At 35.1% G+C, this 15,204-nt stretch overlaps 1 protein-coding gene across 1 annotated transcript in view; it reads right to left on the bottom strand.

The window, feature by feature from the left end:
• LOC135219580 (5'-3' exoribonuclease 2 homolog) overlaps positions 1-15,204 on the bottom strand; it is a gene marked incomplete in the record, with an annotated part of 341,454 nt that overhangs the window by 231,359 nt on the left and 94,891 nt on the right. The window contains 1 exon segment of the mRNA XM_064256465.1: positions 10,105-10,336. Within this exon segment, the coding sequence (XP_064112535.1) occupies positions 10,105-10,336 (232 nt within the window).

The following is a 15,204-nucleotide window of genomic DNA, read 5'->3' as shown; positions in this document are numbered from 1 at the left end:
GGACCTCTCTGAGAGAAGGTAAAACAAAATAGTGGAAACTTGAACTACAAGTTTAATTTGTTCCAAGGCTGAGCTCATGGCTCAATTTGCTCACACATCAAATCAATTTTCCCCATTGAAAATGCTTGAAATACCCTTGATCTATTCCACATCTCAAAACACCACCCCATATTTATGTTTCAGGTTATTAACTAAGGAAAATACATTTCTAAATAAACATGCTATAACAACATAATAGAAAGAGTATGCAAAGATATAATAAGGTTTTATACAGTGTACAGGTAGTGTTCAACTTACGATCATTCGTCTTATGATAATCCGATTTAACGAGACCAAATTACAATAGCCTAACTTTATCCCAGGTCCTAGTTAACCCTTAAACTCATATTGGATGTATTATACATCGACTAAAATTGTCTGTCGTGTGCTAATGGGACGTACGGTACGTCGACTACAAAAAGTTTTTTAAATATTCACGGAAAAATAGTTATAGGCCTAGTTCGCGAAAAATTTGAAATCACGCGCCTTGAGGGAAGCTGGGAGTTCACGGATCAAGCTGTTGTTTTGATTACAAGTGTTACCCAGCTGTGCATGCGGGAATTTCTTTCTTCTCGCACTAAAAAGTACCAGCGACGCATCTCAGAAATTCTTTCGTCACTTTGTCATAAGTTTTGCAGCTTTACATTAGCCATTACATTGAGTTTTATATATGAAAATGTGTGCAATTTCATGTACAATACAACAAAAAACAATCCATGGTTATAGCTTTTATCAGTTTTGAAATATTTTCATATAAATAACGATGTGGCAAAATTTCAACCTTCGGTCAACTTTGACACGACCAAAATGTTCAAAAAACGCATTTGTAAGCTAAAACTCTTACATTCTAGTAATATTCAATCATTTCCCTTCATTTTGCAACAAATTGGAAGTCTCTTGCACAATATTTTGATTTATGGCGAATTTTTGAAAAACACTTTTTCCTTACGACCGCGCCTGGAGAGACTGCCGAAAATCTCATAAATTCTTTCGTCACTTTGACGTAATGTTTGCACCGTTTTATTACAGCCGTTACATATAGTTTTATATATGAAAATGTGTGCAATTTCATGTAGAATGCAACAAAAAATAACTCTTGGTTGTAGCTTTTTCAGTTTTGAAATATTTTAATAAAAATTTGACTCGACCGAAATGGTCGAAAAACACAATTGTAAGCTAAAACTCTTATATCCTAGTAATATTCAATCATTTACCTTTATTTTGCAACAAATTGGAAGTCTCTCGCACAATATTGCAACTTATGGGGAATTTAAAAAAAAAAAATTCCTTACGTCCGCGCGGTAACTTCCGAAAAAAATCTGAAATTTTTTCGTCCGATTGTTGTAATTTTTGCACTGCTTTATATTAGCCGTTACATAAAGTTTTATATTAGCCATTACATAAAAGTTTTATATGTGAAAATGTGCCCAATTTAATGTAGAATACAACAAAAAATAACTCATGGTTGTAGCTTTTATCAGTTTTGAAATACTTTCATATAAATCACGATAAGTGCGAAAATTTCAACCTTCGATCAACTTTGAATCGACCAAAATGGTCGAAAAACGCAATTGTAAGCTAAGACTCTTACAATCTAGTAATATTCAATAATTTACCTAAATTTTGCAACAAACAAGAAGTCTCTAGCACAACATTTTCATTTATACTGAATTATTGAAAAAAACTTTTTCCTTCCCTCCGAGAACGGTAACTCGGCTGCCAATCTCAGAAATGCTTGAGGCACTGTCGTAATTTTTGCACCGCTTTATATTAGCCATTACAGAGAGTTTTATATGTGAAAATGTGCACAATTTCATGTAGAATAGAACAAAAAATAACTTGTGGTTGTAGCTTTTACCATTTTTGAAAAATTTGCATATAAATCACGATCAATAGCAAAAATTTGACATTGTCAACTTTGACTCGACCGAAATGGTCGAAATAAGCAATTGTAAGCTAAGACTCTTACATTCTAGTAATATTTATTCATTTACCTTCATTTTGCAACGAATTGGAAGTCTCTTGCACAATATTTTGATTTATGGTGAATTTTTGAAAAACTTTTTTCCTTACATCCGCACGCGGTAACACGGCCACAAATCTCAGAAATGCTCGAGTCACTTTGTCGTAATTTTTGCAACATTTTATATTAGCCGTTACAGAGAGTTTTATATCTAAAAATGCGCAATTTCATGTAGAATACAACAAAAAATTACCCATGGTTATGGCTTTTATAATTTTTTAAAATTTGCATATAAATCACAATAAATAGAAAAAATTTGACATTCGGTCAACTTTAACTCGACCGAAATGGTTAAAAAATGCAATTGTAAGCTAAAACTCTTACCGTCTAGTAATATTCAATCAATTACCTTCATTTTGCAACAAACGTGAAGTCTCCAGCACAATATTTCGATTTATGGTGAATTTTTTAAACAAAAATTTTACGTCCACGTGTTACGAATTCATGCTTCATTTTGTGATATTTTCTGTGTTGCTTTGCTCATTTTACAATTTGTTATATACAAAAATCATTGCAATTTAGTGTACAATACAATGAAAAATATAATAATAAATAACTCATTAGCTTTAACCGTTTTGCTCACAGCAGGATTTGTATACAATTGAATATAAAATTTATTTTCACGCTGTCATATATTCCAATATTTATATAATGATAGATATTTTTTCTCATTTCTGATGACTGCATACTAAACTTCAGGCAATGACAAATAAAGGAGCCCAAAATGAACTCAATCTTGAAAACTAAGCGTGCTGTGATTTTTTGAAAAAAAACCTTTTTTTCTGCTTCAGGAATCACTCTTGAACCCCGCCGGCATATGGGAGACACTTTCGGAAATACCAGCTCGGCGTTTAAGGGTTAATGACACCTATGTTAGGTATGTTATGGCACCATTACAGTGGACCCCCCTTATTCGTTGATTTCCCTCTGGAACATTTCTCTCCAATATTCACGGAAAATGCACCTATTCACAGTATTTTTCTGAGAAATATACACAAACTCTTTTTTTTCTCTCTCTCTTTTTTTTTTAAATCAATTTCATCATAAAATGCACTTTCAGTGATAAACAAGGCATAAACATTTTTAGTGGGTTATTCTTAAGTTTTAACTAACAAAATAGGTTTTGAGCATTTTCATAGGGGTTCCAACTATTCATGTGTGTGTGTGTGTGTGTCTGGTATGCATCCCCCATGAATATGGGGGACCACTGTATCAATACCTTATGGCATTGATATCCGGTTAATGGTGCTGATAAACAGGTTAATGGCATCTGTGTTAGGTGTGTTATGGAGTCATAACTATTATCATCGCCTTATGGCGTTGGTAACCAGAACTCATCATAAATTGCCAATTTTATGGTGCTAGACAAGCCCCATAAAACCGGATCGCTGTTAACAAAGTCCGCCGATAAGCAGGAACTGCCTGTAATAATAACAACAATAATAACAGAAACAAGCACAAAATATTTTTAAAAATAATGTTGGCAATTCAACATTTAATTTTTTGAAGTGTGTGCAAAATGCCTTGTTAAACTGGGGTGGGAAGGTGTGGCAAAATGGATAATGAACTCATTAGAGCTGCTGACTATCAAGGGATTACTGTGCAATGTTATTTTAAAACTCTTCTGATAAAACTCAGGTATATCAAAGATGGACTGTTGCAAAGGAGAGCCTGGGTCCTCTCCCAAAGCTCTTTCTCATGTGAGAAAAGGAAGGAGTCTTCACAGCTTTTTGGTTCGGTAGGGAAAGTTCAGTAGTTTGGTCCCAAACTTTCCTCCCTTCACAACTGTCAACAAATTATTCATTTCCAGTGGAGATACTCATATATGGAGAACCTGGATTCCGACTTCTTGGCATGTTTACCTTAACAGTGACTATACTGCAACAAGGGAACACTTATTGCCAGAGTTCTGGTGGGGAGACGTATTCACTTCCACCTTAACTCCTATCAAAACTGTGAACACAAAAGCCTCCTGATCATTTTGGGTGCCTGCCAAAAGCATATTGCAAAAATCTTACAGATGCATTCTGACTACCCAAATTCACCTTTAAGTATACTGACTGTATTTATAGATAGTGGTAAGTGCCATCCCAACAGTAGAAAAGCAGATGCTACAGTTCACAACAGAGCAACTGAACATCACTGTACAGGCGGTCCCCGGGTTACGACGGGTCCGGCTTACGACGTTCCGAGGTTACGACGCTTTTTCTTAAATATTCATTGAAAAATCTGCCCTGGGTTACGACGCTTGTTCCGAGGTTACGACGCTGACGCTTCCGACGCTCCGAGTATACGACGCTTTTAAAAAACACATACTATGATAAGATAAGAATCCTTTATAGTTTAGCACAGGTTTTCTCTCTCTCTCTCTTTGTATATTCCAACAAAAATAATCACTATAATTCTCTCTCTCTCTCTCTCTCTGATTTACTATTTTCAAATATTAATATTAATTTATACAGCAATAATATCAATTCATTAAAGAAAATACCATAGTGAATTAGTAAGATTTTAGCTTATATTTAAAAAATTATGGAAGAATGAAGGAAATCCCAGTCTTCTTGAAGAACTTCCAGTAACCTTTTTCGAGATCCAGGTACTAAAACTGGCAGCTATATATCAAGTTCTGTGACAGCCAGGAGGGGGAAGAGCTGGGGGAGAGCTGCAGTGTTGCAATCACGTGGTCCTGACATTTTCCTCTCTCTCTCTCTCTCTCTCTCTCATTTACTGAGACTCGAAGATTTTTTATGTACTTGTACTATTTGTTTTTAATACTTTCAAATAATAATAATAATAATAATAATAATCAATAATAATAATAATAATAATAACTGTAATTACAAATTCATATGTGATAGTATTTTAAAGAAATACAATACGTACTAATCTATCCATGTCACTTTTAATTCAAGGTTAACTCTCTCTCTCTCTCTCTCTCTCTTTGCCACACAAGATTAATGTGCATACATAGTGGTAACTCCCTCCCTCTCTTTCACTGAAGCGTTATGAACAGAGAGAGATAAACACTCTAACTCTCTCTCTCTCTCTCTCTCTCTCTCTCTTTTACCGAGATGAAAGAATTTTTATGGTACTAGTATGTAAAATGTTTATTGATAATTTCAGTTATTTAATAATAATAATAAAATAATAATAATAATAATATAATAATAATAATAATAATAATAAAATAAAACTTTAATTACAAAATTCATAATGGCCGTATTTTAAAGAGATGAAAATGACCTTTCCATTTCACTTGTAAGGATAATTCCTCTTTCTTACTGAGATGAGAGAATTTTATGGTAGATGCACGTGTTATTATATATTCAAATAATAATAATAATAATAATAATAATAATAATAATAATAGAAGTAGTATAATACGATAACTAATTTCCAAAGAAAATTCTTCCCTTGTCTTTTTCTGTATCAATTTCCCCACCTCAACTGAGTGACACTCAAGCTTAACAATCCCATACAATGGTCAACGAATTTAATGGTTTTATGTAATCTCTCTCTCTCTCTCTCTCTCTCTCTCTCTCACTGAGATGAGATCATTTTCATGGACGTGTATGTAATAAGTTTATCATTAATACTTTCCAATAATAATACTATAAGTACAAAATTCATATCTGAGTATTTTAAATACAATAATCATTCCATTTCTCTCTTTTAAATACTGTAAGGACAATCTCTCTCTCTCTCTCTCTCTCTCTCTCTCTCTCTCTCTCTCTCCTCTCTCTCTCTCTCTACAAGATACTTGTCATACATTTGGTGTTTCTATTTCTTCCTTTTATCTCTCTCGCTCTCAGCAAAAAGAATTGATAGACAGACAAACATAATTGCACAGTCCTCCTCTCTTCTCTTCTCTCGGAGAAATATATGTATTTATGGGAGGGGGAAAAAGTTGCCTACAGACGTTCATTTCAATCTATTGAACCTAAGGAGTTATTTCTCTCCTCTCTCATCCTCTCTCCTCTCTCTATCTCTCTCTCTCTCTCTCTCTCTCTCTCTCTCTCTTGTATTTAATGAAAATATACAGTAATTTGTGAATACACAGTGTTGCACATGAAAAAAAGTAAATTAGTGATAATTTTAAGAGATACGGCCCTAAGAAAAATTGCAAATTAGTAGTGAAATTTTCCCTGTGGACATGTTTTTAAGAACGTCGTTCCAGCTTACGACGATTTTCGGGTTACGACGCGTCTTAAGAACGGAACCCCCGTCGTAACCCGAGGACCGCCTGTAATGGTAATTGCTGTATAGCAAAGAAAGATAAAGGGAAAGTGAAAGGAAAATGCATATTCGAGATTCTGCAGCAAGGAGGCATTCGCGCCTGTGTTGAAGGCACCTGTTCTCGCGGTTGTTCTGGAATCGTCAGGCGTGTTGTGGAGCGCAACACGCGCCTAAGTGTCGTGAGAAATGCAGTGAAATAAGATGCAATATTCCGTCAAGATTCTTCTAAATCGTTTCCGTAATCTCGGGAGTCTGTGTCGCTTGCCGTAGGCCCCGCCTCCAGAATGCCGTATAAATACGACAGACGAAGTAGGAGAAGGCAGATCATCAGTTAGTCAGAGAGTAAGAGATCATCAGTAAGAACCACAGATCAGATTATCAGCGAGAGATTAGCAGCAGAGATCATCAGAGTGAGATAAGAGAAGGACAAAGGATCAGAGAGAAAAAGGCGCCCGAGAATTGGTCGACTTCTGGTCAAGTTGTCTTCAGGAGTTGACGACCGAGTTATTTCGACGTTGAGCAAGACTTCAGAGAAGAAACGTCCTGCTAGAGGTTTTGGGGAGTTCCTGCCCGTTAAGTATCAAGAGTAGACAATATTTTCTGCAATACGGAGGCAAGAAGGCATCTACAATTAGAGTGCTCCTTTTGTGAAGCAATCGCTTCGAGTTGCAAAACTGGTCGGCAAGTATTTTCATTACCTCACTGTTCCCCCAGTTCATGCAGTGTAAGATTTTACCTTTATTATGTAAATTAGGAGACACCATTCTGCATTTATCTTTGTTAGTAAGCTTGTAAATAAACCTTTGTTGTATTAGTGTTTCTTTCTAAATTCATATCCCCAGTTTAAACTGTTGGTGTTGAATTCTTTTAGTTTATAATAATATCAAACCTGAAGCGGACCTCTCTCGGTTCGTAGCAATCACTAATGGCTGCCCTGTACTGAGGGACAAATTGAGAACCTTGAGAAAGACTAGCATGCGAGCCACATCAGCTCAGCAGAATGCAAACTGTGATGAAGCACCCCTACATGGTTATAAATAAATGACTTTGATGATTGGATAAGGGATAAGCTCTTATAAAAAATTAAGTGTCCCATGTCAAAATACATTTTTCCAATAATTAAATTAAAGGTATTATCAAATCATATTCAAGTCCTTTAACATAAGTCATAATTCATCATGCATAAATGTATGAACTGGGTGACACAATATCACAATATTTAAAATAATGGTATTGGCATACACCAATCTTACTGATGCTCATAAAATTGCAGCACCTGCCTTTCCAACTATGGTTTCAGTCTAGATAATAATCTATATTTATGTCAGCTCTTCAGATACAACATGAGAACAACCTTGTACAAGGTTTCCAACGGTGGAACTATTTATATACAGGCGGTCCCCGGGTTACGACGGGTCCGGCTTACGACGTTCCGAGGTTACGACGCTTTTTCTTAAATATTCATTGAAAAATCCGCCCTGGGTTATGACGCTTGTTCCGAGGTTACGACGCTGACGCTTCCAAGCTCCCAGTTTATGATGCTTTTAAAAAACATACTATGATAAGATAAGAATCCTTTATAGTTTAGCACAGTTTCTCTCTCTCTCTCTTTGTATTTCCAACGAAAATAATCACTATAATTCTCTCTCCTCTCTCTCTCTCTCTCTCTCTCTCTCTCTCTCTTCTCTCTCTCTCTCTCTCTCTCTCTCTCTCTATACTACATAGATGTATGTTTTTAAGTATGATAAATAAATGATTTACTATTTTCAAATATTAATATTAATTTATACAGCAATAATATCAATTCATTAAAGAAAAATACCATAGTGAATTAGTAAGATTTTAGTTATATTTAAAAAATTACGGAAGAATGAAGGAAATCCCAGTCTTCTTCAAGTAACTTCCAGTAACCTTTTCTCGAGATTCAGGTACTAAAACTGTCAGATATATCAAGTTTTGTGACAGCCAGGAGGGGGAAAAATTTGGGGTGTGACAGCCAGGAGGGAAAATTTGGGGAAGAGCTGCAGTGTTGCAATCACGTGGTCCTGACATTCCCCCCCCCCCCTCTCTCTCTCTCTCTCTCTCTCTCTCTCTCTCTCTCTCTCTCATTTACTGAGACTCCAGATTTTTTATGTACTTGTACTATTTGTTTTAATACTTTCAAATAATAATAATAATAACCTGTAATTACAAAATTCATATGTGATAGTATTTTAAAGAAATACAATACGTACTAATCTATCCATGTCACTTTTAATTAAGGTTAACTCTCTCTCTCTCTCTCCTCTCTCTCTCTCTCTCTCTCTCTCTCTCTCTCTCTCTCTCTCTCTCTCTCTCTCTCTCTCTTTGCCACACAAGATAATAATGGGTCATAGTGTTAACTCCCTCCCTCTCTTTCGCTGGAAGCGTTTATAAGTATTTTTTGAGAGAACAGAGAGAGATAAACACTCTCTCTCTCTCTTTTACCAAGATGAAATAATTTTTATGGTACTAGTATGTAAATGTTTATTGATAATTCAGTTATTTAATAATAATAATAATAATAATAAAAACTTTGTAATTACAAAATTCATAATGGTCATATTTTAAAGAGATGAAAATGACCTTTCCATTTCACTTGTAAGGATAATTCCTCTTTCTTACTGAGATGAGAGAATTTTTATGGTAGGATGCACGTGTTTATTATATTTTCAAAAAATAATAATAATAATAATAGAAGTAGTAATAATACGATCAACTAATTTCAAAAGAAAATTCTTCCCTTTGTCTTTTCTGTATCAATTTCCCCACCTCAAACTCGAGTGACACTCGAGCTTAACAATGCCATACAATGGTCAACGAATTTAATGGTTTTATGTAATCTCTCTCTCTCTCTCTCTTACTGAGATGAGATCATTTCATGGAGTGTTATGGTAATAAGTTTATCATTAATATTTTCCAATAATAATACTAAGTACAAAATCATATCTGAGTATTTTAAATACAATAATCATTCCATTCTCTCTTTTAAATACTGTAAGGACAACTCTCTCTCTCTCTCTCTCTCTCTCTCTCTCTCTTCTCTCTCTCTCTCTCTCTCTCTCTCTCCTCCACAAGATACTTGTCATACATGTGGTGTTTCTATTTTCTCCTTTTATCTCTCTCGCTCTCAGCAAAAGAATGATAGACAGACAAACATAATTGCACAGTCCTCTCTTTCCTCTTCTCTGGAGAAATATATGTATTTATGGAGAAAAAAGTTGCCTACAGACATTCATTTCAATCTATTGAAACCGTAAGGAGTTATTTCTCTCTCTCTCTCTCTCTCCTCTCTCTCTCTCTCTCTCTCCTCTCTCTCTCTCTCTTCTTGTATTTTAATGAAAATATACAGTAATTTGTGAATACACAGTGTTGCACATTTAAAAAAAAAAGTAAATTAGTGATAATTTTAGAGATACGGCCCTAAGCAAAAAGAAAAATGCAAATTAGTAGTGAAATTTTCCCTGTGGACATGTTTTCAAGAACGTCGTTCCGGCTTACGACGATTTTCGGGTTACGACACGTCTTAAGAACGGAACCCCCTCGTAACCCGGGGACCGCCTGTATACCCAAAATACCAGTAAACAAGACTATTCTGCTATACGTATGACCATTTCAATGCATTAACTGTACAAACATCATTACAGAATTATCTACCTAAACCTTAAAACTTTGATATTAAAGCTAATAAAGTCAAGCTAGCTGTTATTTTGCATAATGTGTGAATTAATATATTCTTTTATTCATAGATCAGTAACTATGTCAACAGAGAGCAAGTTAATACTCACCTAACTGCCCACAAATATCACAGGGCTTTGGCTTGTTTGGCTTAAATTCTTCCCGAATAATGGTAAAATTGAGTTCATGGGTAGCAAGGCCCAGCATAATTAAATCAGCATCTGCACCACATAAAACATGATGTGTATCAGGGTCATGATCAGGCTGGGCCCTTTGGCGACGAATGTAATCCATAATCTTATGTTCACCTTCCCCAGGAACATTAGCATCTGACAACACAATCTGGAGAAACAATAGGATACTCAAATGAAGTAAATATTTTCTCATGAGTGATAACTCCTGAAAGTCATTCATATGATACCTAAAGTAAAAGAAAGCATAAAAATTTGCCATGTTTAATGTAGTAAATAATTTTACTAAAAATACTTAGCCCAATGCTGGAAACTAAATTTGGAATTACAAAGCTAAAAACCTTTCATACATACAGGATTCCACTGTTTCAAGGTTTTTAGTAAGTTCCACAATGTTTATATATTTGTTCTTTATAGTAATCTAAACAATGACAACTATATATATATGACTGTCTTTTGGAGAGGATTATTATCGTTCAGTCACAAGATTAAAAAGCTTCATTTATGATTTGTGGCAACTGCAATGCAGAGCACAGTGAGTGGCTTAACTCAAATTTGACTTCGTTCAGTTGCTTGAGAATCTGTGCATTTTTTTTCTGGTAACATACTAGCCCTTATAATCACAGATGTGTAAGATGGACACATCTGTCAAACAATAGACTATACCCTGTACCGTATAAACTCGCATAATATTCGACTCTATGTTCAACACCATTTTAGGACATTTATGGATTTTAGCATATAACCTTTGTAATGCTCAAGTTTTTATTCAGGCAATAAGCCTAGGGTATGTTAACAGTCACTACCACAGCCTGGTCTAAGATTCTGACATCTAAAACTAAGAAGCTAAAAGCTTAGAATAGGCCAATAAAAATCTATAAATAATCAGTTTCGCCTTATGGCATTATCAAGCAACTACTGACTTACAATCTGGCCTTTTGGCCAATTTATTTCAGTGTGTGGGAACTATAACCTTGAGGTATGGGTACTGGTTAGTATAGGGATTAACAGCTTGAGGGTGCTGTTTAGGATACAAAGAACATAAGGACATATGTACTGTGACAATAAAGACAATAAAAGTGAAAGTTTAAACAGTGTTTAAATAAATATTCTAAATATAATGCCACGTGCTAACGTTTCCTTACATGTATGTTTAAAATTTAATATGCTACACGTTGGTTTTAAATACAAAATTACAAAATTACATACAGGAATAAAAATGAATATAGAAATCTAAATACAGGAATAAAAAATATTTTATAGCATGCATAAAGGTACAAATCAGATCATTTCTGTTTATACATAAATGTGTATAATATTAAATTTGAGTGAGTGAGCATGTGTGTGTGTCCAAATGGTCTACACTGGTTAACGGCTGCAGGTTCGTGTTGGGCGGGGCCTCAGCGACCTGAGCAACGATGTTACTTAGCTCTCGCTGGATCCTCTCATGTCTTCTAAGGGGCGAGATGTTCTCGGTGGGTTAGGGCGTGCTGTCTGGTCCCTGTTGGCTTGCGTATTCCTTCTCCTGCTGGAGGGGATTCTTGTTGGATCTTCAAGGTCGGCTTCTGAATAGCGATGCTTACCGCTTCAGTTATTAAGAGGTGACCATAGCTGCCTTCTCTGTACACGACCTGGGTGCCTTCTATAAGCTCTCGTAGAGATGGCTTCCTGTCGTGAACAGGAAGCCATGTTGATGGATGGCCCCTTGATTTCCGAGCCAGCAGACATCTCCAAAGGGTCGTTGTAGTGTGCCCAATGTAGTTTTGGCTGTGAGATTGACACATCTCTGGACAAGTGAATTTGTAAACTACGTTTCGTGCACGTCTCCTTCGGTGCCGCCCGGAGCAATGCTGTTCTTCATTATTAGGGCTGCTACAAGGTTGGGCTTACTATATATCCTGAGGCTTATTTTGTGGTAAGGGACTGTTTAATATCCCCAGTAGTGTGCAGCAATCCTCCTTGTATGCAGACCCATAATGTACACGATGGTAAATAATCAAGTTTTCATCGTTTTTCGTCGTCATGTTGGATTGGTAAAATTCGTTCATTTTCTTTTTTATTGCTATTTCGATCATTTGATCTACATAGCCGTTGCTTGTCAGCAGTTGGCGGATTCGATCGAGTTCATTATATGTCTCTCCATGATGAGCTGTGTGTGAAGGCTCTGTTGACATATGCAATCACGAGACTTTTTGTATGCGTCCGGGCATTCCCCCTGTGCATTCAAGAAACGGCCCAGCGTTCATTGCTTTTGTACACACTGTTGTCTTGAACTGTCCTTCTTGTTGTTTTACCAGGACATCAAGAAATGACAAAGTCTTCTGGCTGTGCTCTGTGGTGAAGTTGAGCACAAAGTCTTCTCCTGGCTGTGCTCTATGGTGAAGTTGAGCACAGAGTTTCTTTTCAGAGCACCTGCTAGTTTTCTACACTATATGTCATTCTCAAGCAGCATGTAGTTGGCATGAGGGTTGTTCCTGTTTGTAACACTTTACATTTATCCAGGTTAAAAGGCATTTGCCATATTTTTTATCACTCTCCTATTTTGCTTAGATAATTTCTTTAATTTTACAATATATCTGGGTCTGCTGCATTTACACCTAGTTTGGTGTCATCTGCAAATTTGCCTATCCTACTAGTTAACTATGCCGACTTCAATGTCATTAATGTAAATAAAAAAACAGAGCGGGACAAGGGCAGAACCCTGAGGAACTCTGCTTGTCACATCTGCCCATTCTAATTCTTCACCATTTATTAAGACTCTCGGTTTTCTGTTAGTTAGCCAGTCTTCGATCCAGTCTGCTATTTTTACTATAATTCCTAAAGCTCTAACTTTTGTTTAGTTTTTGGAAATCTATGTAGAGTAGTATATCTATTGCTCTACTACTGTCGTAAATACCAAGTATGTTAAGAAAATCCTCCAAGAGGTTTAATAGGCAAGATCAGTTTTATCTGAAACCATGTTGGTTTAACAACAAGTTGTTTCTATCAATGAGAGAGGGAAATTATAATTCTGAAGATTGTTACATTGTTTCTAACACCTGTAGATTATAAAGAAGTAGCAAGTGAAGTTTCTTGGCCAAATACACGCATTAAATACAGGCATTAAAATACAAATTATTCAATTTTTTTTTTCAGTGTTTCTATCTTGTTTTCAGAATTTCTATCAATAGTTTACTTGTGTGCGGTGGGTACACATTATCAAAATTTAATTATGGCTTTAAGATTTACACCTCAACCCTTAAACGCCGACTGGACGTATTATGTCTGTCGGGTGCTTAACCCTCTTACGCCGAAGCGGTAAAAAAAAAAATTGTCTACCGTGTGCCGGAGGTGTTTTCAAAAAATCACAGCGCGCTTAGTTTTCAAGATTAAGAGTTAATTTTTGGCTCTCTTTTTTTTTTTTTTTTTTTTTTTTTTTTTTTTGTCATTGGCTGAAGTTTAGTATGAAATCATCAGAAATGAAAAAAATTATCATTATCATATATAAATAATGCGATATATGATAGCGCAAAAACAAAATTTCATATACAATTGTATTCAAATCGCGCTGTGCGCAAAACGGTTAAAGTTAACAAGTTACTTTTTTTTTTGGAATGTACACTAAATTGCGATCATTTTGGTATATAACACATTGTAAAACAATAAAAGCAACACAGAGAAAATATTATTACAAAATAATGCATGAATTTGTAACGCGCGGACGTAAACAAATATTTTTTTCAAAAATTCACCATAAATCTAAATATTGTCCTAGAGACTTCCAGTTTTTTTCAAATTAAGACAAATGATTGAATATTACTATACTGTAAGAGTATTAGCTTACAATTGCAGTTTTCGACCATATATGACAAGTTAAAGTGACTGAATGTCGAATTTTTTTTACATATATATTTTTTATATGCAATTATTTCGGAAATAAGAAAAGCTACAACCTTCAATATTTTTTTGTTTTATTCTAAATGAAATTGCGCACATTTTCATATATAAAACTCTATGAAATGCCTAATATGAAAAGGAGCAAATATTCCGAGAATGGTATGTACGCATTTCGGAGATTTGTGACGGAGAATCGACGCACGGAGGGAAGGAAAGATTTTTTTTTTAATTCACCATAAATCTAAATATTTTGCTAGAGACTTCAAATTTGTTTCAAGATGAAGATAAATGACTGAATATTACTAGACTGTAAGAGTTTTAGCTTAAATTGCGTTTTTCGACCATTCGGTAGAGTCAAAGTTGACTGAACGTGGTTTTTTTTTATTTATCGTGATTATATGCAAATATTTCAAAAATTATAAAAAGCTACAACCTTCAATTATTTTTTGTTGTATTCTACATGAAATTGTGCACATTTCCATATATAAAACTTTATATAACGGCTAATTTTAAAATGGTGCAAACATTACCACAATCGCATGTATAATTTTTTTCGGAAGTTACCACGCGGACGTAAGGAAAAAGTTTTTTCATAAATTCACCATAAATCGAAATATTGTGCTATAGACTTCCAATTAGTTGCAAAATTAAGGTAAATGATTGAATATTACTAAAATATAAGAGTTTTAGCTTACAATTGCGTTTTTCGACCATTTCGGTAGAGTCAAAATTGACCGAAGGTTGAAATTTTGGCAATTATCGTTATTTATATGAAAATATCTCAAAACTGATAAAAGCTACAATCATGAGTATTTTATTGTTGTATTTTACATAAAAATGCGCACATTTTCATATATAATACTTCATGTAACGGCTAATTTACAATGGTACAAAAATTATGACAAAGTGACGAAATAATTTCGGAGATGTGTCACAGATACTTTTTAGTGCGGCATGAAAGAAATTCGCACTTGCGCGCCTGCATAACGATTGTAAACAAAACAACACCTTGATCCGTGAACTCCCAGCATCCCTCAAGGCGCGTTTCAAAAGTTTTGGGCTGGTAGGCCTTTAAGTATTTTTCCGCGAATTTTAAAAAAAACTTTTGTAAGTCGACGTAAAATACGTCCAGTCGGCACACGG

This window comes from Macrobrachium nipponense, chromosome 1 (assembly GCF_015104395.2).
Source record: "Macrobrachium nipponense isolate FS-2020 chromosome 1, ASM1510439v2, whole genome shotgun sequence".
NCBI lineage: Eukaryota > Metazoa > Arthropoda > Malacostraca > Decapoda > Palaemonidae > Macrobrachium > Macrobrachium nipponense.
This window is presented reverse-complemented; position numbering and strand designations above follow the sequence as displayed.